The sequence below is a fragment of the Bos javanicus genome, chromosome 16 (genome assembly GCF_032452875.1).
Source record: "Bos javanicus breed banteng chromosome 16, ARS-OSU_banteng_1.0, whole genome shotgun sequence".
Taxonomy (NCBI): domain Eukaryota; kingdom Metazoa; phylum Chordata; class Mammalia; order Artiodactyla; family Bovidae; genus Bos; species Bos javanicus.
In genome coordinates, this window is record NC_083883.1 from 72,420,627 (window position 1) to 72,446,186 (window position 25,560).

General features: G+C 38.5%; 1 protein-coding gene and 1 non-coding gene across 5 annotated transcripts in view; both read left to right on the plus strand.

Annotated features, from left to right (window-relative positions):
* The window catches only part of LPGAT1 (lysophosphatidylglycerol acyltransferase 1), an 85,412-nt gene extending 60,658 nt beyond the window's left edge, over positions 1-24,754 (plus strand). For all 4 annotated transcript variants that reach the window (XM_061383582.1, XM_061383583.1, XM_061383584.1 and 1 more), the window contains 2 exons: positions 14,803-14,909; positions 18,038-24,754. In XM_061383582.1, the coding sequence (XP_061239566.1) occupies positions 14,803-14,909; positions 18,038-18,189 (259 nt within the window). In that variant the 3' untranslated portion in view covers positions 18,190-24,754. The remainder of the gene's footprint in view (positions 1-14,802; positions 14,910-18,037) is intronic.
* Positions 24,128-24,199, plus strand: TRNAC-GCA (transfer RNA cysteine (anticodon GCA)). Its single transcript has one exon. It is a non-coding gene; the product is annotated as a tRNA-Cys (tRNA).
* Positions 24,755-25,560: the final 806 nt, after the last annotated feature.

Here is a 25,560-nt window from a genome sequence, read left to right on the forward strand (position 1 = left end):
TTGGTCATAACTTTCCTTCCAAGGAGTAAGCGTCTTTTAATTTCATAAGTTATTCAACATATTGAGGTTTCAGATCACTTTTCTCAGTAACTGTAACTAAGTAATACACACCTAAGTGGTACACACCAGGTACTAATGATGCAGGTTTAGAGGTTTACCACCCTCAGCCCCCAAATTACTCATCTGAAAGTAAGGTCATTAAATTGCCTCTTGAACTGAAAGTGACTTTTTTTAATAGCAAAAGGAAACATTGTCCTGTCTTTAGTTTTTCTTATAGAACTTTTCCTTATCACCATAGTTATCACTCATTTCACCTCTAGTTTTGCTATCTAATGATTCTCTTCTTTCTATCTACTTTTCTTGTCATCTCTTGTTTTTTACTGCTTTGCCTCTGTGCCCTAGCTTTACTCTGGAAAAGTCTGGATTTTTTCAAAGCTTCCAGTTGGAAAATGGAAAGTTACCCATTAAATTTAACCTTCAGGTTTTTAGTTCTGCTTGGCTGTTTTTATTGATGTTCACCACCCCCAAGTTATTTTTTTCTTTTCTGCCCCAGCAGTTTTGTCTTTCTTCTTTAAGAAAACAAAACATTTTACTTTGACACAATTCAGGATGCTGACATTAAATAAGTGGTCTTAATTTAGATTTGACTGTATTATGGATTGAATTCTGTGTTTCTGTAATGAAGTTGATTTGAAAGAGGTGAATCATCATTTCAAATAAGATAAAATCTCCATCCTCTACTTAGAAGATATGCTTAATTTCATCTCAAATTTTTATAAGAAGTTATACATGAAAGAGATTTTTTACTGTTAACACAGAACCAAGAAGCTAATAACCTAAAATCTAATTTGCTAAGTTATTTTCATTGTATGAATCTGGAGAGAGTAAGCTTTGGAAATGAAGCTCTATCCTCTCTTCCTTGACCCTCTGGGGGTTCATATTTTCTTTTTCAGATTTCTCTAGAGTCAAGCATAGTTACCGCCATTGGTATTCAAAAAATGCTTTTTGTTTTCTAAGGAAGTTTTGTTGGAAATATTATAGCTTCCAAATTAAAAAAAATTCTTAGAGTTTAAATTTTAATTGAATAATGGTTAAGCATAACTCTCACTGATCAGTATTTATATTTTATATTTTATAGTTACTTAAAGTCATTGAATTGGATCTGTAAAGTGGAAAGGCTAACTAGGTCTTTTTGTCTAACTTTCCATTTAATACAGGAATACACACACAGACACACACACGCACACACACAGATTACTTAAATATAGACCTTCTCTAGAATCCTGTTTTTAGTCTTCTCTTTTTTCTCCTGTGAAAGAGGTTCATAACAGGAGAGTATGTAGAAATGGAGCCTGTGTAGATGTACCTCTGGCTCTCAGTCTTTCTCCCAAGTTCCACATCCTCACTTGGCTTTCTTTCCTCCACCTGGATACCCTGTCTTCTTTGAACCTCATATGTCTAGAACTGAACTCATTTTCCTTCACACAAACTTGTTTCTTTCCTTTTGGGGTTTATGTTAACATAATTCTACCCTCACCCAGAATGAAAATTTTGGAGTTTTTTGACTCTTCCACTTTAAAATTTTATCCTCTTTCTCAAATTCAGCTGCCAGTTCCTATGAAAGTTACTTCTGTAATGTTTGTTTCTGTTCTCTCTTTTTATCTAAATGCCATAACCTAGCTCAGATTTCAATACTTTTTACCTAGAATATGTCTGCTTATTAAATATTCCCTTTATTGATACTGATACTTTACCCTATCTTTTTTATTTCACTGCTATTCTCCTTTTCCTAAAGCATGGTGCCTTTTTTTCCCCTTTGTTTCTTTTCTTGTTTCTTTATTCCTTTGTTTCTGTCTTTTTTCTTTACTTTTTTTGTTATAGACATTAGTGGAACACAGCACAATTTGAATGAAATCTGTAGATTTTAAATTACATAATAGTAGCAGTGTTCATTTCCTGATTTTTATCATTGAAGCATAGTTATATGAATGACTGTTCTTGTATTTTTAAAAAACATTCATGGAAGTATTTTAGGGGACGCACCATCTATAACTTACTCTCAAAAGTTGAGGAAAGACTATATAGATAGATCAGGAAAAAATATATATGGAAAGATGATAAAGTAAATATGAGAAATAATGATATTTTAGGAATATGATTGAAGCATATATATGAATTCTTTGCAGTATTTTTGTAACTTTGCTTTGAGTCTGAAATTATTTCAAAATTAAAAAAAATTTTTTTAAGTCTTTAGAGAGATACAGAAAAATCTCTGTACCTTCTCCTCAGTTTTGCTGTGAACCTTAAACTACTCTTTAAAAAAGAAAGTCTTAACAAAAATATTAAGAAGTCATTAGACTCATTGAAAACACAGTAATGATTCTCACCAGTGTTATATTTTGCTTACTGGATAGTTCAGTTCATTCAGCAAGCATTTGTGTCTCAAAGGATGCAACACAAAAAAGATATAATGAATAAATTTGAGGTATAAACAATGCCATCTCATTGTTTATGCCCTCAATGGCATGTTGGTTTGCTATAGCTTTGACTGTTACAAGGAGCAGGACTCAAGTGATGCCTTTTCCATGTATCCTGTATCCTAAGTAGACATGCACACCCCTTCACTTAAACTTACCCAGAAATTCTTTAAAGTCCTTATATAACCACATTCTGGTTTTAGAGTATTTACTTTTCTTGTTTGGCTCAGTTGTTCCTGAACATGAAGGGAGGCAGTGATCTAGGTGCTGAGTATTTGCTATCTTTCCTTAAACATAAACCTTAAAGTCACTCTGAATTCTCTCCTGTGTGATCCCAGGTTTGCTACCATAGAGCCTTGATTTATTCCTCTACTGAAGTGAGTAAAAGTTTATATCTGAGTTGCTCAATTATTTTTTTTTAGCTGAGTGGCTTAAAAAAAAAAAAACAAAAAAACTTTTCTAGTGGATCCAGGAGGAAGCTCTAAATATTATTCCTTAGTATGTTGAGGATGAGGCCTGAGCAGCTTACCTAAGGACGATGACTCAAAGCAAAACTGGGAACTGAGTACTCGGAGATATTCTGATGTGTTAAGTTTGACAGGATCTGTTCTTGTCCATAAATCTATTTTTGGTGACAAGTAGTTTCCGTATTTCTGAGCTATTCTTGTCATACTACCCTTGTGTCAGTTAACCATGTTGTGTTGTTGATGGCTGTCTACAGATGCACCTCATCAAGTTTTACCCTGGCAGATTACTTTGAATTTAATTAAGTTCAGCAAATTTGAGTTTTCACAGAGGAGCAGGCACTGATTTATACACTGGATATGCAAAGATGAGTATAGCACAGTCTGATAGAGTAAACAGACGCATAAAAAAATAAACAGAACATAATCTAATAAGCATAGTTACAAAGGGCAGAGTTGGCACCAAGGAGGAATTACTAACTACAGGAGAGGAGGAGGAAGTCAAAGAGAGAACAAAGGTAGAAGAGAGCCAAGTCCTTGTCTTTCCTGTTAGGAAGTTGATGAATACATTTTAAATTGGACAGTCTAGCATGTTATATAAGCAATGTGGAAGTGAACAGCAAAATAAAGTTGAAAGAGGTTGTATCTGGGAAATAGGTATCTGAGGAGGGAAAAAATAGGTCTATTATTTTTCACCACGAACCTAATAGTACTCTGACTCTTGAAAACTACATGCAAGTCCTTATATAGTGAAAGTTGCTCAATCATGTCCAACTCTTTGCAACCCCATGGACTGTAATCCGCCAGGCTCCTCTGTCCATGGAATTCTCCAGGCAAGAATACTGGAGTGGGTTGCCATTTCCTTCTCTGAAAATCCTAATATAACATTTACCATATTCTGATGTTAGATTATTTACTTTCCTTGTCCCTCTGCTAGATTATTTAGTTTAAGAAAGCATCAGCAGTTTATCTTCTTCAGTGCTTATTGGCTCCTAACATACCATTGACATAATTGAATTGAGGGTTTAGCCATGTTGTTTGTTAGCTCACATTTTGGAGTCTTTGTGGCATGAAAATTCAAACATTCTAATGAGAAGGTAAGGTATAGAGGTGTCAGCTGCTAAGCATTATTTTATGTCTTTTTTTTTTTTTTAATATAGTTTATCTAGTGATCCTAAATCTGACCCTATGCTTTTTGGTGGAATACTCTGTATTTAGGACCACATTCTAGATTACTATTAATAAGAATTTTTATTTCTGGAACACTAGGAGCCAGTTTCTCAATTGGATAACTGTTGCTATTGCAAAGGTTTATTTCTTTATATCCCACAAGAACTCCTTTTATTTGATTCCAAGAGGACTGGTATTCAGTGCATTTGACACTCTGCCATATTAGGAGATTAGTCATTTTAATATTTTAATCCCATGGTGACCAAACAATCAGACTAATAGCTGTTGACTGCTCTTGAGCGAGCATTTGGTCTTCCCTCCTGGCTGCCTCTTAAAGCAAGAGAAAGTCCAAGCTATTCTAGGCAGATGGTAGGGTAGATTTTCTGTTAAAACACGGCCCCACTCCCTGACACTCACCCCATTTAAAGCAATAGATACTTCACCAACCTCACCACAGTCTTTCACGAGTTAAGTTGGTAAACCCAAACTTCCTCTTTCAGCCTTATTTTTAATGTCACTTTCCTCCTTATAAAGATTTTTTTTTTTAATTTTAATTTTAATTTTATTTTTTTTCTAATTTTATTTTATTTTTAAACTTTACATAATTGTATTAGTTTTGCCAAATAAAAACTATTTCCAAGTTAGCTCTTGCTAAATTATCCTCAGGTTGATTAGACCTGCTTTTTTATTTATAGAAATAGTGTATTTTTAGGGGCTAAAAAGTAATCTAGATAACTCCCCAAACCATTTGACTGTACTCAGTGTGGTAGAGGTAGATAAAGAGTTTAAAGAACACCACTTATATCACAAAACTGTGTTAAGACAGTATTAAACTATCTAAAAGTAAGAAGTCAGTAATTTCTAATACCATTCATTTAAAAAACAAACTTTGATTTTTAAATTTAAATTTTAAAACATTCCATGAATCAACTCTATTTCAATTAAAAAAAAAAAACACTTCAATGAAAGAAACAAATAAAACATCCCTCTAGTATCAGGATGACTAACTGATTTTCCTAAAAATCCAAATATTAAGGACATTTAATTTGAAAAAAACAAAAAGAAACAAATGATTAAATTTCCTGAGTAGTTGAATTTCCTGCATAGCTCTGGGCATCTCTCTTGTGTCCAGCACTGTGCTGGCTTTATTTTGCTGGCTTCTGCCCCATACGTACATAGTTCAGGAGTCACCCAGAAATTCAAGTGGGGAGCAGACTCAGAAGGCATGGTTCCCACTCAGTGCTTACTTCTGTCTGAGATTCCTCACTTTTCAAATGTTATGGTCACCCTAATATCTGTCCTCTGATTCTTCAATGAGTGAGATGACATGTTCTTATATAAGTCTTGATTCTTTGCGTGGCTCTAACTAGGAACTATTTTGAGGTAAAGAGCTGTAAAAAATGGAAAACACACCTACTTTCCTGTTTCTCCTACTCTCCTGTCTTTCCTGACTCTCCTCTAATATCCGATTGCTTTTAGTTACTCTCCAGTGCCTTCCACTAATTACTTTTTGCATTTTGTCCAGAATTTATAACCATTACCTGTGAACTACTCTACCATTTCAAGAAGCAGAACTCCTCTTGTTTTATTTTATTTAAAACATTTATTTTAATGGATATTAAAAAGTCACAGGAGAGGTGACCTTTAAGAGGTGGAAGAATAGGTTTTGCTCCTAAGGGTGCCCTTGTTAAACTTCCCCGGCCCTTATGCCTTTAAAGTTGTACTGCGTTGTGCCAGTGTAGTGTAGTGCCAGTCGCGCAGTCATGTCTGACTCTCTGCGACCCCATGGACTGCAGCCCGCCAGTCTCCTCTGTCCATGGGAGTCTCCAAGCAAGAATACTGGAGTGGGTTGCCATGCCCCTCTCCAAAAGATGTCAGTGCTCAACAAATTCATCTAAATAATTCACTAAGTGAAAGTTGCTCAGTCGTGTCCAACTCTTTGCGACCCCATGGACTCTTCAGTCCATGGAATTCTCCAGGCCAGAGTACTGGAATGGGTAGCTGTTCCCTTCTCCAGGGGATCTTCCCAACTCAGAAATCAAACCGGGGTCTCCTGCACTGAAGGCGGATTATTTACCTTCTGAGCCACCAGGGAAGCCCTAAAGTGACTATAGACATAGGCTCTGAAGTCAGATAGCAGTGCTAATGTGTTTCTCTGTAAGTAAGACTCGGAATATTTGTATTAAGGTTAATATTGAAATGAAGACATAAGGTGTCTGTATTCTTAAAGAGAGCTCATAGGTGGATTCCTAAGAATGTGTCCCCAAATTGGCATATCCCAGTTGTGAAAGGCAGAGGAACCAGAGATCAAATTGCCAACATCCGTTGGATCATAGAAAAAGCAAGAGAGTTGCAGAAAAGCATCTTCTTTATTGACTAAGCCAAAACCTTTGACTGTGTGGATCACAACAAACTGTGGAAAATTTTCAAAGAGATGGGAATACCAGACCATGTTACCTGCCTCCTGAGAATCTGTATGCAGGTCAAGAAGCAACAGTTAGAACCCAACATGGAACAACGGACTGCTTCCAAATTGGGAAAGAAGTATGTTGAGACTGTATATGGTCACCCTGCTTATTTAACTTATATGCAGAGTGCATCATGTGAAATGCTGGGCTAGATGAAACACAGACTGGAATCAGGATTGCCAGGAGAAATATCAATAATCTCAGATACACAGATGACACCACCCTTATGGTAGAAAGTGAAGAAGATCTAAAGAGCTTCTTGATGAAAGTGAAAGAGGAGAGTGAAAAAGCTGGCTTAAAACTCAGCATTCAAAAAACAAAGATCATGGCATCTTATCCCATCATGTCATGGCAAATAGATGGGGAAATGATGGAAACAGTGACAGACTTTATTTTCTTGGGCTCCAGAATCACTGCAGATGATGCCTGCAGCCATGAAATTAAAAGATGCTTGCTCCTTGGAAGAAAAGCTATGACCAACCTAGACAGCATGTTAAAAAGCAGAGATATTACTTTGCCAACAAAGGTCCATCTAGTCAAAGCTATAGTTTTTCCAGTAGTCATGTATGGATGTGAGAGTTGAACTATAAATAAAACTGAGTGCCAAAGAATTGAAGCTTTTGAACTGTGGTGTTGGAGAAGACTATTGGGAGTCCCCTGGACAGCAAGTAGATCAAACCAGTCCATCCTAAAGGAGATCAGTCCTGGATGTTCATTGGAAGAACTGATGCTAAAGCTGAAACTCCAATACTTTGGCCACCTGATGCGAAGAGCTGACTCATTGGAAAAGACCCTGATGCTGGGAAAGATTGAAGGCGGGAGGAGAGGGGGATGACAGAGGATGAGATAGTTGGATGGCGTCACCAACTCAATGGACACGAGTTTGAGCAAGCTCCAAGAGTTGGTGATGGACAGGGAAACCTGGTGTGCTGTGGTCCATGGGGTCACAAAGAGTTGGATACGCCTGAGTGACTGAACTGAATTGAGTTGTGAAACACTGCTCATCATCTTCTACAACCTAAATCAGAGCCTTCAGATTTCGTTCTTCTCCAGTTTAAAAATCTTTCTCTGAGAAGCATTCTCATAAGTTGCTAGTAGGAATATAAATCGGTATAATCTTTATGAAGATAATGTAGCAAAATCTTTCAAAATTAACCTTTGACTTAGCAGTTTCACTTCTGTAATTTTATCATATAGATATACACCTATGAATGGGCATTTGCACAATGCTGTAACAAAAAAATGAGAAACTGTCCATCCGTAGGGTGGTTGTTATTGTTCAGTCACTAATTGTGTCAGACTCTTTGCAGCCCAATAGACTGCAGCATGCCAGGCTTTGCTGTCCTTCACTGTCTCCTGGAGTTTGCTCAAATTCATGTCCATTGAGTTGGTGACACTAACTATCTCATCCTCTGCCACTCTCTTCCCCTTTTGCTTTCGATCTTTCCTAGCATCAGGGTCTTTTCCAATGCGTTGGATCTTCACATCAAGTGGTAGAGAATAGGAGGAATTTACGGCTTACCATGTATGAAGAAATTACAATGAAAGTAGAAAATATTTTTAGCAGAATGATTGTGAAAATATGATCTGTAAGAATTTATGGGGTACAACTTAATCTGTATTAATCTGTATTTTAGAGGAAAATGTACAGCCTTAACAACTTCTGTTAGAGACTTCCCTGGTGGCACAGTGGATAGGAATCTGCCTGCCAGTGCAGGGGACACAGGTTCAATCCCTGGTCTGAGAGGGTTCCAGGTGCCACGGAGCAGCTAGGCCTGTGCACTACAACTACTGAGGCTGCACTTTGGAGCCCTTGAGCTGCAACCACAGAGCCTGCGTGCTTTAACTGCTGAAGGCTGCGCACCTAGAAACTGCACTCTGCAACAAGAAGAGCCGCCCGGGGAGCCTGCACACTGCTCTCCACAACTAGAGGAAGCCGGCGTGAAACACTGAAGGCTCAGCACAGCCAGAAATAATAATATAAAGAAAAGCAAAAAGAACACTTCTATTAAAAAAGAAGACAGTTAAAAATCAGTGATCTAAATGTCTATTTTAAGAAGTTAGAAAAAAAGAAGCAAATGTAATCCTAAAATAGTAGAAGTCAGGGAATAATAAGGGAGAACTTACTGAAATAGAAAACATACAATAGAAAGAAAAATGACATAAAAATTTTTATTTTTTGAAAACATTAACGTGATCAGCTTCTGGCAAGACTGATCAAGAAAAAAAGATCAGTGTTATCGATAGCAGGAATGAAAAGGGGAACATTACCTCAGATTCTGTAGTCATTAAAAAGGAAAATTAAAGGATAGTAAGTGCAGTTATTCCAGAGCATCCAAAAGAGGAAATACTTCCTAGCTTCTTTTATGAGGCCAGCATAACTTGGATACCAAAACCTGAACCAAAGATATTATAAGAAAGGAATATTTAAAGGCAAATCTCTTACATGATTATGGATATAAGAGTAACCCAGCAAAATATTTTAAATTCATCATATTATGTACTGAGAGCATATATTTCAGGAATGAAAGTTTGGCTCAACATTCAAAATAAGTTTGGATTTTTAAATAAAATCACTTACTAAATATAAATACCTATTCATGATAGAAACTCTTTGTAGATTTTTAGAATAGAAAGGACTTTCCTCATTCTGATAAAGGATATCTACAAAATTCTTCAGAAAACACCATATTAAAGGATGATATTCTGAAATATTTCTTTCCAAGATCAGGAATAAGATAATGATGCTTTTTAAAAATAAAAAAGAAACTTTTTATTTTGTATTGGGCTATAACTGATGAACAATATTGTGATAGTTTCAGGTGGACGGCAAAGGGACTCCACTGTACTTATATATGTATCCATTCTCCCTTAAACTCCCCTCTCATCCAGGCTGCCACATAACATTGAGCAGAGATCCCTGTGCTATACAGTAGGACCTTGTTGATTATCCACTTCAAGTATAGCAGTGTGTATGTGTCAGTCCCAAACTCTAAGAACGAAGCTTTTTATCACCACTTTTACAATATTGTATAAGAGGACCTATAATATGCAATAATGAACCCACTGAATAGAAGATATTAACAGTACATTTATCTGATAAAGGGCATGTGTCTGTAATATAGAAATAAAATCTACAAATGGAAAAAATATCTAAAAGTAATCCCTTTAATTAATCACATTAACAGAAGTAGGAAACTATATAAGCATTTGAACAGATGGAAAAAATTGATAAAAGTGCAACTCTTATTCATGATAAAAAAGAAAACTTTTAGCAAATTGTGAATAGAAGGGGATTTCTTTAATCTGATTAATGTTATCTACCAAAGAAATCTACAGCAAGCATATTAAATGGTAAACTACTGAATATTTCCCCCTGAAAAATCAAAAATGAAAGGCAGGGTGCTCATTATCACCACTTCTATTCAACATTGTACTAGAGGTCTTAGAAACGTGATAAGAAAATTGGAAGTGTAAATATAGAGAAGGTAAAAACAAAATTGTCATCATTTGCATTAATTCATCTTCCTACCTGCAAATTAAGATTATAAAATAGTTTGATACAGACATTCGGTCCTTACATATAAATGACTGTTTCATGCAACCAAGTACCCAAAGGGACTTCTTAGGGGAGAAAAGGAGTTAGGAAAAACTACTTCACAAAACTGACTTTTGTTTTTAATTATCTCCCTCTTAAAAACTCACTTTAAGTGGAGATCCAGGCTTGAGATAGGGTGCTAGGCCTTTTGTAACTGACGAGCAAATATACAGGGGGATGAGAAAATGTGAAGTTACTATTATCTGGTGAACACTGAGAACATTTTTCCACAGAAATGTGTTTGTCTAATGGTTCATTCTGCAGGATTTCATGTACAGTGTAGGGGAAGTAGTCTGCAAGCACTCTTAGGAGCTTGTGTATCCTCAGTAACTTCCCTCATAGGAATCTGCTTTCTTAGTTTAAATGGGGAAAGAAGAAAGAGACAATGGAATTCTTGGACTATTATTTCTAATTTGAGGGTTTCTTATAATTCAAAGATAGAAATTATCCTTTGAAGAGAAGGGAAAACACACTTGTTTAAATATCCCACGGACTCTTCCTCTTGAAATTTTCTCTCTCTGTCTCTACTCCTCTGATTATATAAATTTTGATATTAAAAGAACTCTGTCAAGAATTCATTTTTATAATACTTGTAACAGCTGTCCTTTTACATTTATATGGCTGGCTTGAAGCTGGCTTTTTTATTGCCTCCATGGTGTAAAAGATACACACACACACACACACTAATATGTGTAAAGCTGGCTTGGGACCTGTTACTTTATTTACTGCTCTTTTTTCCAACATCCCAGGTTTTGTTGCTATTGTCATTCCTAGTGTTCACCCCATCCTTGTGAGTTTACCCTTGAAAAACCTCTCTAGTATTTTACTGGGGTTTTGGAAGGGCATGAAAGTGGACTTGAGTTGAGTCTACTCCCTCTTTTGAAAAGCCAAGAGGTTGGCAGCATCAGCACCTGTGGAAATAAGGTGGAAAGTTGCTAAACATGGGAAGACTGGTTGAAATCTGTTTAAGGAGAACTGAGAACCCCAGGGAGAAGGCAATGGCACCCCACTCCAGTAATCTTGCCTGGAAAATCCCATGGATGGAGGAGCCTGGTAGGCTGCAGTCCATGGGGTCGCTAAGAGTCGGACACGACTGAGGGACTTCACTTTCACTTTTCACTTTCATGCATTGGAGAAGGAAATGGCAACCCACTCCAGTGTTCTTGCCTGGAGAATCACAGGGACGGGGGAGCCTGGTGGCCTATCGTCTATGGGGTCGCACAGAGTTGGACACGACTGAAGCGACTTAGCAGCAGCAACAGCAGCAGCAGCAAAGAACCCCAGAACCCCCATCCTGCATGCCATTCCTGGGCTCTTGTTCTTTCCCTGCCCTAGCAAATACTGGAGGCCTGCTCTGGAACCCCAGGTGCAGCTGAGGCAGAGGTCCCGTAATGAGACGAGAATAGCAGAGTTAGGTGACGTCTGTGTGCTGAGTGTTGAGACTCCCAGCCCTCACCTTGCTCTGCTGCCAGAAAACTAGCAACAAGGCCTTTCCTCTCTCTTAGCAGGAAATTCGAGGATCTTTCTGTGAGTAAAGGGCGAATTCAAGAGGAAAGACCAATTTAAATGGCCCAGTCAGATAATCCTCAGGGTGACTGACAGTCAACAAACTCCACTCACAGGCAGAGAACTTTGAATCAGCTGTGTAGTCCCACATCTGTAAATGTGCATGAGCAACAGAGAATCCCCAGATAACTGGGAATCTGATCAGCCTCCACTGTTAAAGATGGAGACAAAAACGAACATAGGAGGGTCATGTGAGAAACAGACTGTACGGCTTCCAAAATCCTCATGGTACATGAGAGTTCATTAACCCTTTTCTCTATTTCTGTGAATGTTTTAAAATTCCCATGATAATTGTTATAGAAATGAGATTCTCATAGAGATGAAATATTGTAACAATAATAGCATTCTGTAAAAAAAAGGAACACTCAGATCTCTCAGAAACTAAAAGTATGATAAAAAAAAAAGTAAAACTCAGTAAAAGTTTGAAATTTAAATAAGAAATCTCTCAGAAAGGACAAAAAGACAGATGGAAAAAAAATGAATTTCAACTCTGAATCCTATATCTAGTCAAATTATCAACCAGATATGAGGACGGAAAAAAAGACATTGGCAGAAACGCAAGATTTCAAGTGCCTTTTCTCAGGAAACTACTGGAGGGGTGTACTCCATCAAAATGTGGAGTAAACAGAGAAGTAAGACATGAGATACAGAAAGCACTAAATCCACTTTAGGAATATGAAGACTCACCAGGATGACAGTGAAGGGCCTTTGCAGGATGAAAACTACAGGCAACACATCCAGAACCTTGCTGAAATTTCCTCACGAAAGTGAAATTGAAAGAATGTCTCATGCGCGTGAATCCCTTGGGAGGCGATCTAGACCCGAGTCCATGTGGCCCACTGCCTGGTTTTTAAATAAAGTTGCATTTGAACACAACTACACTAATTTATTTATACCTTGTCTGTGACTGCCTGCACACTACACAAAGCAGAGTAGAATAGTTGTGACAAAGATCTTAATAGCCTGCAAAGTCTAAATATTTTTTCTCTGGCCCTTTAAGGAAAAGTTTGTCGACCTGATCTAGAGATTTGATTTTATTTCATTGGTCCATAGTTTATGGTTGAATTAGTTATGTCTACCTAGGAAACAATGCAAATTGCTCAGTCTAGGGAGAACAGAAATTGGAGATGAGAGGAAACATAGCCTTGATTTACCACCTGGTTTACCTTTGAATGGGCTTCCCTGGTGGCTCAGAGGTTAAAGCGTCTGCCTGCAATGCAGGAGACCTGGGTTTGATCCCTGGGTCGGGAAGATCTCCTGGAGAAGGAAATGGCAACCCACTCCAGTATTCTTGCCTGGAGAATCCCATGGACGGAGGAGCCTGGTGGGCTACAGACCACGGGGTCAGAAAGAGTCAGACACGACTGAGTCGACTGAGTGACTTACCTTTGAATGTACTTACATGATTATAATAATGTAAATATCAAATATTGTGATAATTAAAATGACCATACGAGTGCATGGGAAGATGGAAAGGATGTGCCTGTGTGGTGGGTTGGGAAGAGAAAGGAGCTTAACCCTCATCTGTGATCGTCAGCGAGTGAATGTGTAAAGTCGCTCAGTCGTGTCCAACTCTTTGCGACCCCATGGACTGTAGCCTACCAGGCTCCTCTGTCCATGAGATTTTCCAGGCAATAGTCCTGGAGTGGATTGCCATTTCCTTCTCCAAGGGATCTTCCCAACCCAGGGATCAAACCTGGGTCTCCTGCATTGTAGACAGACGCTTTACCGTCTGAGCCACCGGTGGACAAAGTGTATCATCGTGATTTTGTTATTGCTTCTCACAGTGTTCCCCACTTTCATTTCACATCATTCTAGAGTTCTTTTCTGTTAGCCAGGCTTTTTTGTAGTCTCTTCTTCTTTCCCGGTAATTACTTGCTTCTTTATATCCCGGTTTCCTTCTGTTTGGAAAATACATAGTAAGTGATTGAAGGGGAAAATGTGTAGTTCTCCACTGAAAATTAACCCTCCACCCCACCCTACCCCCATCCTGATTTTTAAAAAAAGGTTTACATTTACAAAGATTCAGATGAAATTTTCAACTCTTAAAAAGATTCAGATGAAATTTTCAACTCTTCTGAAACCAGAAGGACACACCTGACTTTAATAGTTTTCTTAGCTGAAATTGTAGATGTTTTTCTTCAGTTTAACTTATGAGAAAAGATTATCTGATGCATTTTGTGTTCAACTTCCCCTTTAGTGGTTTATTTTTGTCTTTTTCTGCCCATCTGTCTACTAATAAAATGTGAAATAAAATACACCTGTATTGCTACTTCCCCATGGAATGACCCTTTTCTTTTTTGTGTGTTAAAAGGTGGTCTTAATACTTCCTATGTTCCCAGATTATACACAGGACTCAGCTGAAAAATTAAAAAAAAACAAATCATAAGCCCTAAAACTAAAGAAGCAGCAGTGCTAAATACTAAGAGGGAAAAATCCATTCCTCTGGGGAAGGAGAAACAAAAGGCAGAGGAAGTAGGGGCTGTGTTTTTCATACAAACAAACGTTTTGCAGACTTTAAAAACCACACCTTTATACTTTTGATGAAGAAATCAAGAACACCTTCTTCTCACAATTGGAAAACAAAAAAGGAAAGAAACACTTGTTCAAGGCCCCTGTTCTGTTCTCACTTGCAGTAGATATATGTCACTCATCATCCCAGTCTAGTTCCTGTTGAGTAAGGACAGTCACAGAATCCTTCAGAATCATGTTCCAACAACTACATTCAGTCATGAAACCAGTATTTCTGATATAATTAGCAAAAGGGCACCAATTAATACAGATTCTGTCTGGTTCATAGATATTCCCAACAAAGGAACATTGCTAAGATACATTATTTGGCCTAACGTTTGAGTATTCTAAATGTGTTCTAAGAAAGCTGCATTCTAAAACTCCACTTGTTCCAAAAAACATTCCTACTTAAACCTACAAACATGGAAAGACAGGTATTTCTCAATAATTTTTTGTAGATATAGGATACTCTAAAGCTAAGTTGTGGTTCTGAATGATTTTGACTTCTGAATTAAAGTAGTTTTTGCTTTTTTTCTGACTCTTGATAGAATCTTTCCAGTTAAAGATGTACCCCTGGAGACTGATGACCTTTCTGACTGGCTCTATCAGCGTTTTATTGAAAAAGAGGACCTCTTATCGCATTTTTATGAAACAGGTACACAGAATCCTATTACATGTATTCCTGAAGTTACTGATGGTTTCAAAGATATATTTTAAGGGAGATAACCATTTTTCAATTCTTCAGGCACCCTAAAGGAATCAAAGTATTTCCATATTTTAGAATTTCAGCTTAAAACTTTTATAAAGACAAATAAATGCATGTGAAATTTATCCAGGCCCTTACTTGATCAGCCAGTGTGGAACAGTCAAATGATGAGTAAAACATCATACAAACATCAAGTTCAAGAGAATACAACTCTGTGGAAGACTGTAGACATACCTCTGTGATTATATGGTCTATTTTAAGAAATAACAAATATCATTCATGTTTTGATCCTGCACTTGATTGTTTGACCATCACCATGCAGTCATTTTAGATTATTTTTAACTGCATTTTCATGTGCTTATTCTTTTCTTTATGTGGAGGGATAACATTTACATTTTAAGTCTTCATAGATATAACCTTATTACTTTTCTCCTAGGGAGAAAAAGGTCTATTTACTCTAAGATACCTTTTCTGTACTCAATATTCTGTACTTTCTATGACAACTACAGTGAGATGAAAAACACAGAGAAGGGAAGGAGAAGAGAGGGAGGAAACCAGGAAGTTGGGGAAGCAGGAACTAACCAGCCTGGAGCCCCAGGCAGACCCCAGGTTTTCACAGACAGCCGTGTTGCCCACCTGTTTCCAGAGCAACAGGAGTAAGAAGATGAAGAGAAACATGTCCCGGGTCTGAGGATAGCCGTGGGGTTTTAGATGAATAGAGGCCCAGTTTTCTTCCCATCTAGGCTTTTTGGAGACAGAATTAAAGTAGATATTAAATCAGTCTATCAAAGGTTTAATACTCATAATGTTAGTCGCTCAGTCATGTCCAACTCTTTGCAACCCCATGGACTATAGCCCCTGAGCTCTTCTGTCCATGGGATTCTCCAAGCAAGAATACCGAAATGGGTTGCCGTTCCTCCTCCAGAGGATCTTCCTGACTCAGGGATCGAACTAGGGTCTCCTGCATTGCAGGCAGATTCTTTACCGTCTGAGCTACCAGGGAAGCCCCCCAGTAGTCATAAGCAAAAGCTGATACTGTTAATTATCTTTAAGGCTTTTGTGTTTGTATTTAGGATTGTTTCACTTTATCCTCAATGAGACTCCTTTCTCATCTTAACTTTCCCACCCGGGGACTTTGGAGTCATGCATATTAATATGACAGCAGCAGGACGTTGTCTGTGCCATTAAAATGCCTAGTAAGGCTAGTTGAACAACATGTCCCTCTCTGCTGTTTTGCATTCCTTGATCTCCAGGATTTTCTTTCAGGATAAGACAGGTGGATGTATTGGGGAGGCCAAAAAGCTTGTTCAGGTTTTTCTATAAGATGTAATGTAAACCCGAACAAACATTTTTGGCAAACCCAACATAAGAAGGCATCAGGTGATTAAAAGGCCAGCAAGGTCCCTCTTCTTATTCATCTCAATCTCTTTATAATATTTGGCCTAAATAGTAGCAACAATAATAGAAACTCTTTTTAAGAAAGCTATTTGCATAACAGACCTTGAAACTTTAAAATGTTCTCTGTAAATTGTTTGTGAGAAGCAAATCCTCTTTCGAATCAGCTTACCCTAGGGGATTATCCTCAAGAACAAAGACTATTTGGAATGCTGAAGAGTGTTTTCAAGATGACCTTAGAAAATATTGTTCCAAAGTGGTCTAGCTTTCCTTTCCAGAAAAGAATTTAAAGACATCAGTTTACTTTATTTCTCCTTTTTATTTTTTTTATTATTGACATATGCCTTTTGAAAAAAGGAATAAACCATGTTGCCTTTTGAAAAGAGTATCAGCCATTTATGGGCTTACATGGTGGTTCAGTAGTAAAGAACCCACCTGCCAAGAGAGAAGACACAGGTTCAATCCCTGGGTCAGGCAGATCCCCTGGAGAAGGAAATGGCAACCGCTTCAGTATTCTTGCCTGGGAAATCCAATGGACAGAGGAGCGTGGTGGGCTACAGTCCTTGGAGTCGCAAAAAATTTGGGCATGACCTAGGGACTAAACAGCAACATTGGTAATTTACAACCCCTTTTGTGGCAAAAACATTTAATTTGTAAATAGAAGAATTAGTATAAATTACGCTATTTTGAAAAAGAAAATATTTTTTGGCCACAAAGTTTGGCTTGTAGGATCTTAGTTCCCTGACCAGGAGTTGAACCCGTGCCTTTGGCAGCGGGCACAGAGTCCTAACCACTGGTCCATCAAAGAATTCTCTGGAAATTATTTAATTGATTTAATCCTGTGTCCTGGCCATTGTAGAAATCTGTAGGGATACAGTGGAAAACAAGGCAGCCATAGTGCCTGCTCTCCTGCAGTTTGTGTTCCTGCAGGAGACGGAAAGTAAACCAGTCTGTAGAAAAGAGAAAGGTAGATTGGAATCAATACAGACTGTGGAAAGTGCCAAGAAGGAAATAAACATGAAGATACCAGTGACTGGTGGGGAAGGGGAGACAAGACAGTGGTGTTTTTCTGATGTTGGAAAAATGCCCTGAGCCTGCCTTTCATGGAGGTGGAGGGAGGACTATTCTAGGCAGAGAAAAAGGCAAAGGCTCAGAGTTGGGAAAGGGCTCAGTGGTTTGAAAACTGTATCTCAAATGATATCTCTCTTTAAGAGCAAGAAGAAATCAGAGATGCTTTAAAAAAAAAAAAAAAATGCAGGGCTTCCCTGATGGTCTAGTGGTTAAAAATCCGCCTGTCAGTGCAGGGGACGTGGGTTTGATCCCTGGTCCAGGAAGATCCTGCAGGTAGCGGAGCAACTAAACCCGTGTGCTGCAACTATTGAGCCAACACTCTAGAGCCTGAGAGCCCCAACTACCGAATCCTGTAGGCCTAGAGCCTGTGCTCTGCAACAGGAGAAGCCACCGCAGTGAGTAGCCCACACGTGGCAATGCAGAGTAGTCTCGGCTGACTGCAGCTAGAGAAAGCCCACAAGCAGCGATGAAGACCCAGCACCAAAGAACACACAGAAGCAAAAACAAACAACAACAGCAAAAATAACTCTAGCTAAACTAATGTTCAGCTTTTACTCTAGGACACCTCCCACCACAGGAAAACAAATGAATATTTCTGTTTTGTCTTTTAGGGGCTTTTCCACCTCCCAAGGGCCATAAGGAAGCTGTTTCCAGGGAGATGACCCTCAGCAATATGTGGATATTTCTCATACAGTCTTTTGCATTTTTGTCAGGCTATATGTGGTACAATATCTTTCAGTACTTTTACCATTGCCTGTTTTAGGAATTGACTTAGACTTGTCATGGTCACCATAGGAGTTTGGACTTTCCTAAGCGTGCATTATTTTACATGTGCAAATCAGAATATAAAAAAAACAAGCAAAGGAGATTGAATGGATGGATTAATATTTATCCCCCTTTGGGATATTTTTAAACTCTACTAAAATGAGGATCAATAATATAATGACCTGCTAATATGTTTTAATGACTTTTCATGTTTTAAAACAATACACTCTACCACCCACTTATGCAAACATCACATTTGGAGAAGAAGAAATCATCAAATCATCCTAGAAGACTATCTGAGAGAAATTCTGTTGCCACCAGATGTATGTGATAATCTTGCCCAGGCTCAGAAAACTGTGCGCGTCCGTTCCTCTTAGCTAGTCCTCTCTGCTAGGCAGCGCCGGGGCACGCCCTCACCTCTGTCAGCTCTGGCTGTGTTCCCAGTAGCCTTGAGGCGAGCTGGTCGGCACCTTCGAAGAGCTGCTTTCCTTTTGTTTGCAGAGACTCTGTTGTTTGCAGAGGTCCTCAACAGCTCCTGAGGTTTGGTGTCAAGCATGCCCCCGGGGGCAAAGCAGTGTCCAGTGACACATTCCGGTACTAGAAGGTGTTCTTCCAAAAGACCAGCTCAGTCCAATGCCGTGTTTACATGCATTCATGCTGCCCCTTGTATGGGGAGGGGGGGTTCACTTGATTTATCTTTTTGTATAGAAGGCATATCATAGATTGATAATTGTCTTTTACAAAATGCACTTTTATCAGATGCATCTACAGCAGAGGATTAGCACTATAGGTTGGAAACAGACGTGACCGTGATCAGCAAGTGAAATTCTTGAGAGGCTGCCTGTCTGTCTGCATGTTGATCTGTGTGCTGACGCTCTCCAGCGCCATCTGCACTGGGCACCACACCGAGGCTTCTGTCCTGCTCAGAGCCTTTGTTTTGTTTTGTTCTGTTTTCTTTACATTTTGCATTTTAGCATCAAATGCATATAGGGATGGTTGAAATAAATGAAGGCATTTAACTGATCAAGTTAAGGTGAAATAGACTCATTTAATATAAGGAATATAAGAACTAGAGCCAGGCACTGGCTTCCGATGGTGACACGTTCTCACACGACACCCCCAGAACCCACGTTTGTTCCTTTAGCATTTCAAGGAGCTGCCCATTTCAGAGTGGCGTAACCAGGAGAGACCAGCAAAGAGGCTTCCCAGTTTCTTCCAGTTGATCTTGGAGAGGATAGAGTCAAGTTCATACTTCTAGAAAACTTTTTTTTTTTTATAATGTATCACTATATTTATGTGATTTACCTCATAGGAGAACCAAAAACTCCTCAGAAACTGCTGGCCCGGTGTCAACTGGTCACCCGCACTCCCAGTGTTGAGAGAGAGGTTGTGTTTTGGTTTGGGACTATAGGACTATTTAGACCCTAGTGAGTCAGTGTACTTATTGGTGATGAGCATTGTTGATTCCCCTGTTGTCACTAATTGTACAAATGACAATTTTGAGAAGTAGGCCAGAACCTAAAAGTAAGGGTTTATTGTTTTCTATTTTAAAATAAACCAAAAAAAACAAAAACTGAATAGATGTGAATTTTCTCCCAGTTACGTGGGAAAGGCAAAGTAACCAAATAAAAGCCCCCAGCAGCTCCATCTTTAGGGTTAATTCAGTACAGAGGTCAAAGAATATTCATTACCTGAAATACCTCATTGAATAGTAGACAACTACTGGTGAAATGCAGAAGACAGTGTTACTATGTTTGGTTTGGTGTAGTGGGTGTTATAAGATGCAGTTTTTTTTGAAATCTGAGCGTTTTGTTCTATGTGTTTTACAGTGACAGTAATTAGGTAAAGCCAATCTCAATTAAAGGTATGAAGGATGATAGGAAGCTGGATGGAAACTTAAGGATGCTTCTGTTTGAGGCCCAGCAAACACTACTAGACAAGATGAATTGAAATTGTTCCCTTGAGAGATTAGTCAGCCAGCTGGGGGATAAGTAGGTCACTGTGGAGTCTGGCGTGCATAGTCCTAGCCAATAGACCTTTTTCGTCATTGCTAAGCAAACCACAGATAGAGTGGCCAGTTCTCCCATCCAAAAGAAAAAAAAAGAAATGCACACGTCAGTGTGATTTAGGGCCACTTTTGCCATCACTGTTCTCCGAGGGAACCTAATATTGTGTAATGTACATGTCAAGCAGACTGTTCTGTAAGATGCTTTTGTTTTCAAGTGCAGTCATTTCAGCAGTCTCTAGAGTGAAAAATACCAACAGATGTGTGAGTTAATTTTTGAAAATAGATCTGTGAGTTGTAAATAGATGTATATTTGGTCTGCCCTATCCGTCTTTGATTCCTTATCAACATGTTCTCTCTCTTCTGTTGGCAGAACATGTTTGAGAGCATTGATAGTGCTTTCCCTATCAGTAACTGGAGTTCTGCTCGCACTGGGGAAGGTAAAGAGAGAATCCGTGTTTTCGTATGGCAACCAGGGAAGCAGCAATATGCCACTGTACAGAACCAAATTAAAAGTCCTAATCTGTATTTTCTTTGCAAAGTGAGATCAAAGGATGTTTAGAGAGTATACATTTTTGTCAAGGGAAAAGAAAATAAAACTGTGCCAGTTTCTATGCTCGCAGCTTGTAGAATCTCAGCACTTCCTGGTCTCAGCTGATCTGCCTGGATTCACACAGCAAAGAGGGCTGAGATCTCCCTGCTGGATTTTGGTCTCCATGAGTCACAGTGATGGAGCATTGCTTGGCCACAGGCAGGCACAGTGACTCCAGAGATGACCACCCCAGCAGTTCACACTTAACTTCAGAAACTGTCATTGGTGTTAAAAGATACAAATAGCGTGGAGAAACCTATATGCCAGTGGAAGGTAAAGAAAAATTACAGAATGGAAAATGATGTTTTGGGTGAGCAAACAAGTTGAGAATCTAAATAGTAGATTTTTTTTTTAAAGCTAACTATGAGTTCAAATCTGTCATTAAGTAGTCCTTCATATTACAACCAACCCTTAATTTTTTCCACGGGGAAAGACCTAGAGATTACCAGAGTTAATCCAGTAATAAGTCATAGTAAACCAAAAATCTAATTGTATTTAGGAGTTTGAGTCCTTATTCTCATCAAACTGTTTTACTTCTAGGGATAAGTATTATTAAAAAAAAAAAAAGATTTCTCTTGCCTATCTATTTATGACTGTTCATGAGTAGTGAAAAGATTTGGAAAGACAGCTTCAGGAAGAGGAAACACAAAAGCCTGAATAATCCATGGGCTAGAAAAGGAATCCATGAATAATCAAGAGCTGGTGGTATTGTCATTTTTTTTCAAGACTTTTTGTGAAAATGAAATGTTAAATCACCGAATGTAAACCTCAGAACATCAATGTAGTATTAATAGCATTTGGATCGGTGTTGCAATGCCTCTTCATTCTTTGTTCACGCCACTCACGTCTTGTGGATTTGTCTTGGTAATGTTTCTGACAATCATTTCCCTACAGACTGTTCTAAACTACTGGGACCTGGTTATAATTGTAGAAAGTTAATCATGGATAGTCTTATTGGATTCTTTTTATATTTAAGAAAATTTTATTTACATTGCTAAATAGGAAGTTATTTTCTTCATTACACTATAGGACTTCGCTCCAGAGTTACCATTATGAGTATGTCAGCTCTATTCTACAAAGGATGGATAAAAATGGGTAGCCTTATTTTCTTGCAGTGTAGTGCTGTGAATTTTACATCTGTTAACATGAAAGGCGAAGTCAGAGCCACCCTGGGCAGCAAGTACACTGGTTTATTTTCTGAGACAGTAGAGACTAATACGTTTGGGACCAAAGCCACCAAAATCGAACATTTTGGGGTCACAAAGGGGCCAGGTGTTCTCTGGAGCAGTCACTGGTTGGTGCTTCATTGCAATCATTTTACATTGATACCCAACAGTTAGGACCTGGACCCTGGGAATAAGCTGAGGGTGCTGTACTGTTGGGGGAAGGTGACTGTAGCCATACAGAAGATAAAATAAGGGTTTTTCTGCAAAATTTCCATTTGAGGATTTTTACATTTAATATTTTTTTAAAACAGTTAAAAGAGCAAAAAAATATATAAGTGTAATCTAGTTGCAAGATATGCACACATATGTTGAATGGCTTTATTTTTGTTGTGTAAAACTGTTGAACACATGACTGTAATGCACAAATTCTTTATGTGTAAGGGGTCTGTGCATTTTACAGTAACTCATTTCATGATTGGATAATGAAACAGTTATACGTTGAATCGCCGTTGTTGTGTTACATGCTTTCCTTTTCTTTACAGTTATTACAGAGTTGTATTTATTTTATACAGGTGGATTTTCATTTTCCTGATGCCATAATGTTTACTTCAGCTTGTTGACCTGTCTTTCTTTGTCTATCTGCATGTTGTAATGTATGATAAGAATGAATGTAAAGGCTGTGGCAACTGTCATTAAATTTTGTAAAGGGCTGGTCACTCGTGGATCTATCTGGTTTATGAATGCGCTTGGGATTATTTTAGTAACCAGAATCACCTTTTCAGAAATTTAGATGTGAACACCAAAAGAAACATTTTTCCCAACAAAAATTAATTGCTGGTTCTATTTTTTTTAATCTAGAAAAAATAAAGTTGATTTTTTTCAAGTAAAGTGCTTTTAATTCTTAGTAGTGGGAATGGGGTGTTTGTATTTTACTGGAGAGATTTAGGCATTAACATCTGTGGGCGTGTATTATGGCAGTTGGATGCTGAGGGCAAACTGAAAAACCAAAAGAAAAAAACATTGTGCTTCCTTCTTTGGTTTTAAACTGTTCCCCCCACTCCTTCCCCACTTTCCCCATCCAGTGGTGTACTGGTAAATGTTGAATAGTCTGCTCTCCTAAAAAAAAAATTCTGTATACAAATATACATGTTTGTTAAAATTTTGCTGATAGCAAAGACATATAACACAGCTAACAAATAATAATAAAATATACTTTATTGTCAAGTCCATATGGCCAGTTCATTCTCCCAGGATGCTTTAATTGATTTTTGCTGAACTCATGTAGCCAATCTATGGTTGCAATTCGGCCATGATTTGAAAAGTGGAATTACATCATAATTACTTATTTCTTAAATATTGTCACTCAATCTGATAAGTGATCTGATAAAGTGTTTCTTCAGTTCAGTTGCTCAGTCGTGTCCGACTCTTTGCGACCCCATGGAGAAAAAATTGTTTCTTACCCTTGTGCAAATTATTGTCACTAAAGTGAACCACATTTGGCTTCATTACTCTTTGTAAGCTTATGTAACTTAATTTTAATAACAACTGTTTAGCAACTGCTGGCAAAATTTTAAAATTTAACAATCAGCTGTAGTGAGCCAGTAGGAGCTGTCTCCAGCACACCACTGTCCTGTACTTATTTTAAAATTTAACTGTTAGTGTTGAGTAAACTCACTGCTCAACACTAAGGGTCCTATTACTGACCCTAGCAGGGGCTTAATGGGTGGAAAGCATTAATATCAGTCCTACAGAGCATGCTTTTGTTTATTTTTTTAAGTTTTTTTTTTTAATGTGGGTCATTTAAAAAATCTTTTTCAAATTTGTCACAATATTGTGCTCTTTTATATTTTTTGGCTACAAACCATGTGGGCTCTCCTAGCTCCCTGACCAGGGATTGAACCCTCACACCCTACACTGGAAAGTGAAGTTTTAACCACTGGACAGCCAGGGGAGTCCCCAGAGTGGGCTTTTGATTTGAAGAATTTGACAACAGCAAGTCTTTCCTCAAGTGCATGGGAAGCTTGCATTTTTCTAAAGTTGGTCCTTTGCTTTCATTTCTCAAAACTAGGTAAACTGATAACAGGCATCTCTAAGATTCTGTTTTGAGCACTGAAAACACTCTTTGTTTAGATATTTGGAGAATATGTTTGATCCCACTGAAAACTTTTGGCCTTCCCTGGTGGCTCAGATGGTAAAGCGTCTGTCTGCAATGCAGGAGACCCAGGTTCGATCCCTGGGTTGGGAAGATCCCTTGGAGAAGGAAATGGCAGCCCACTCCAGTATTCTTGCTGGAAAATCCCATGGGCGGCGGAGCCTGGTAGGCTACTGTCCATGGGGTTACAAAGAGTTGGACACGACTGAGCGAAGGGAAGATCACACAGTCTGCCAAACAAGTTAAACAGTTCAAGTTCAGTCTACCTCCTCTTTCCCTGTCTGGACTTAGGATGCTGCTCTGGTGAGGCTGTTGTTTCCCGCAGGGTGGTTTCTGTGGAAGATGAACAGACTGAGGACAGAGCCCTGAAAGCAAGTGTGAAGAACTCTGAGATCTATTGCGGACCAGCCCTATTCTTCATGAGTTGGGAACAAAAGAAAATCCATTGTTTTTAATTTCCACTTAATATGAAAATGTTTGTTTTTAGAAAATGTTTCTTCCTGCTGAAAAAGATAATGTATTTTTAAAAGGAAAAAATTTCCTCTTTTGGCTATAAGAAAAAGTCAGCTGTATGAGCATGTGTGACCATATCATAACATGCTGATATGGTATAAGTCAATAAATTTTTACCTCTCAGGACTTGGATAACCTTGTTCTTCACTCTTAGAGGCTTGGGAAACAAACTGAGTATCAGTTACCCAGATCATATTGAAACACACATGAATGGACTGTGGGAGGAGGGCTGGCTAACCACTGGAAATAAAACAGTCTCCTTTCCGAGTCAGCAAAATGCTCTTTATTAGCTGAGTAAACCCATTTTACAAAGGAAGAAACTGGAACTGTTTGGGTTTGTTTTTGTTTTTGTTTTTTTGCTGGGAAGTGTGAGCATATTACAAAGCTCCCTCCTGATTTTTCCCCTGGAAAATTTCTGTTGCCTCTCCTTGGAAAACTTGCTGCTTTTTAGGTGTGCAATTCATTCTAGAGGTGATGGTAAAGTTCTCACTGTTGAAGAGGGAGCTCTGGGCCATCCTTGTGATGATAGCTGTCTCAGTGATGTCGCTGAGAAATCACATGGCTAGGACACCTCCCCTAAAATATCAATTCTGCATCTTCATGCCTTTGTTTCATTTTTGACACCAAACTGCCTGAAAAGGTCTTTATCTTCAGTTCTTACCAGTTAACACTGAACACTATCAGGGTCAGCTGATGGATAGTTAAAGGAAAAGAAAATAGATACCTATAAGTTGGGGGAGTTGGGAGGGGATTGGAAGAGGTTGAAATACAAGGAAGAGGAACCCAGGAGTGTTAAAAGACAAAGAAAGTGCCAAAGTCTGCTGTCTACAAACAGGTACACACACCCCTGATCAATGAGGACCCCAAAGAGTATTCAGACACGGTTTAAGAAATCAACTTCTGTGTGAACTGTCCTCAGGCTGCCATTCCTGCGGGCTCAC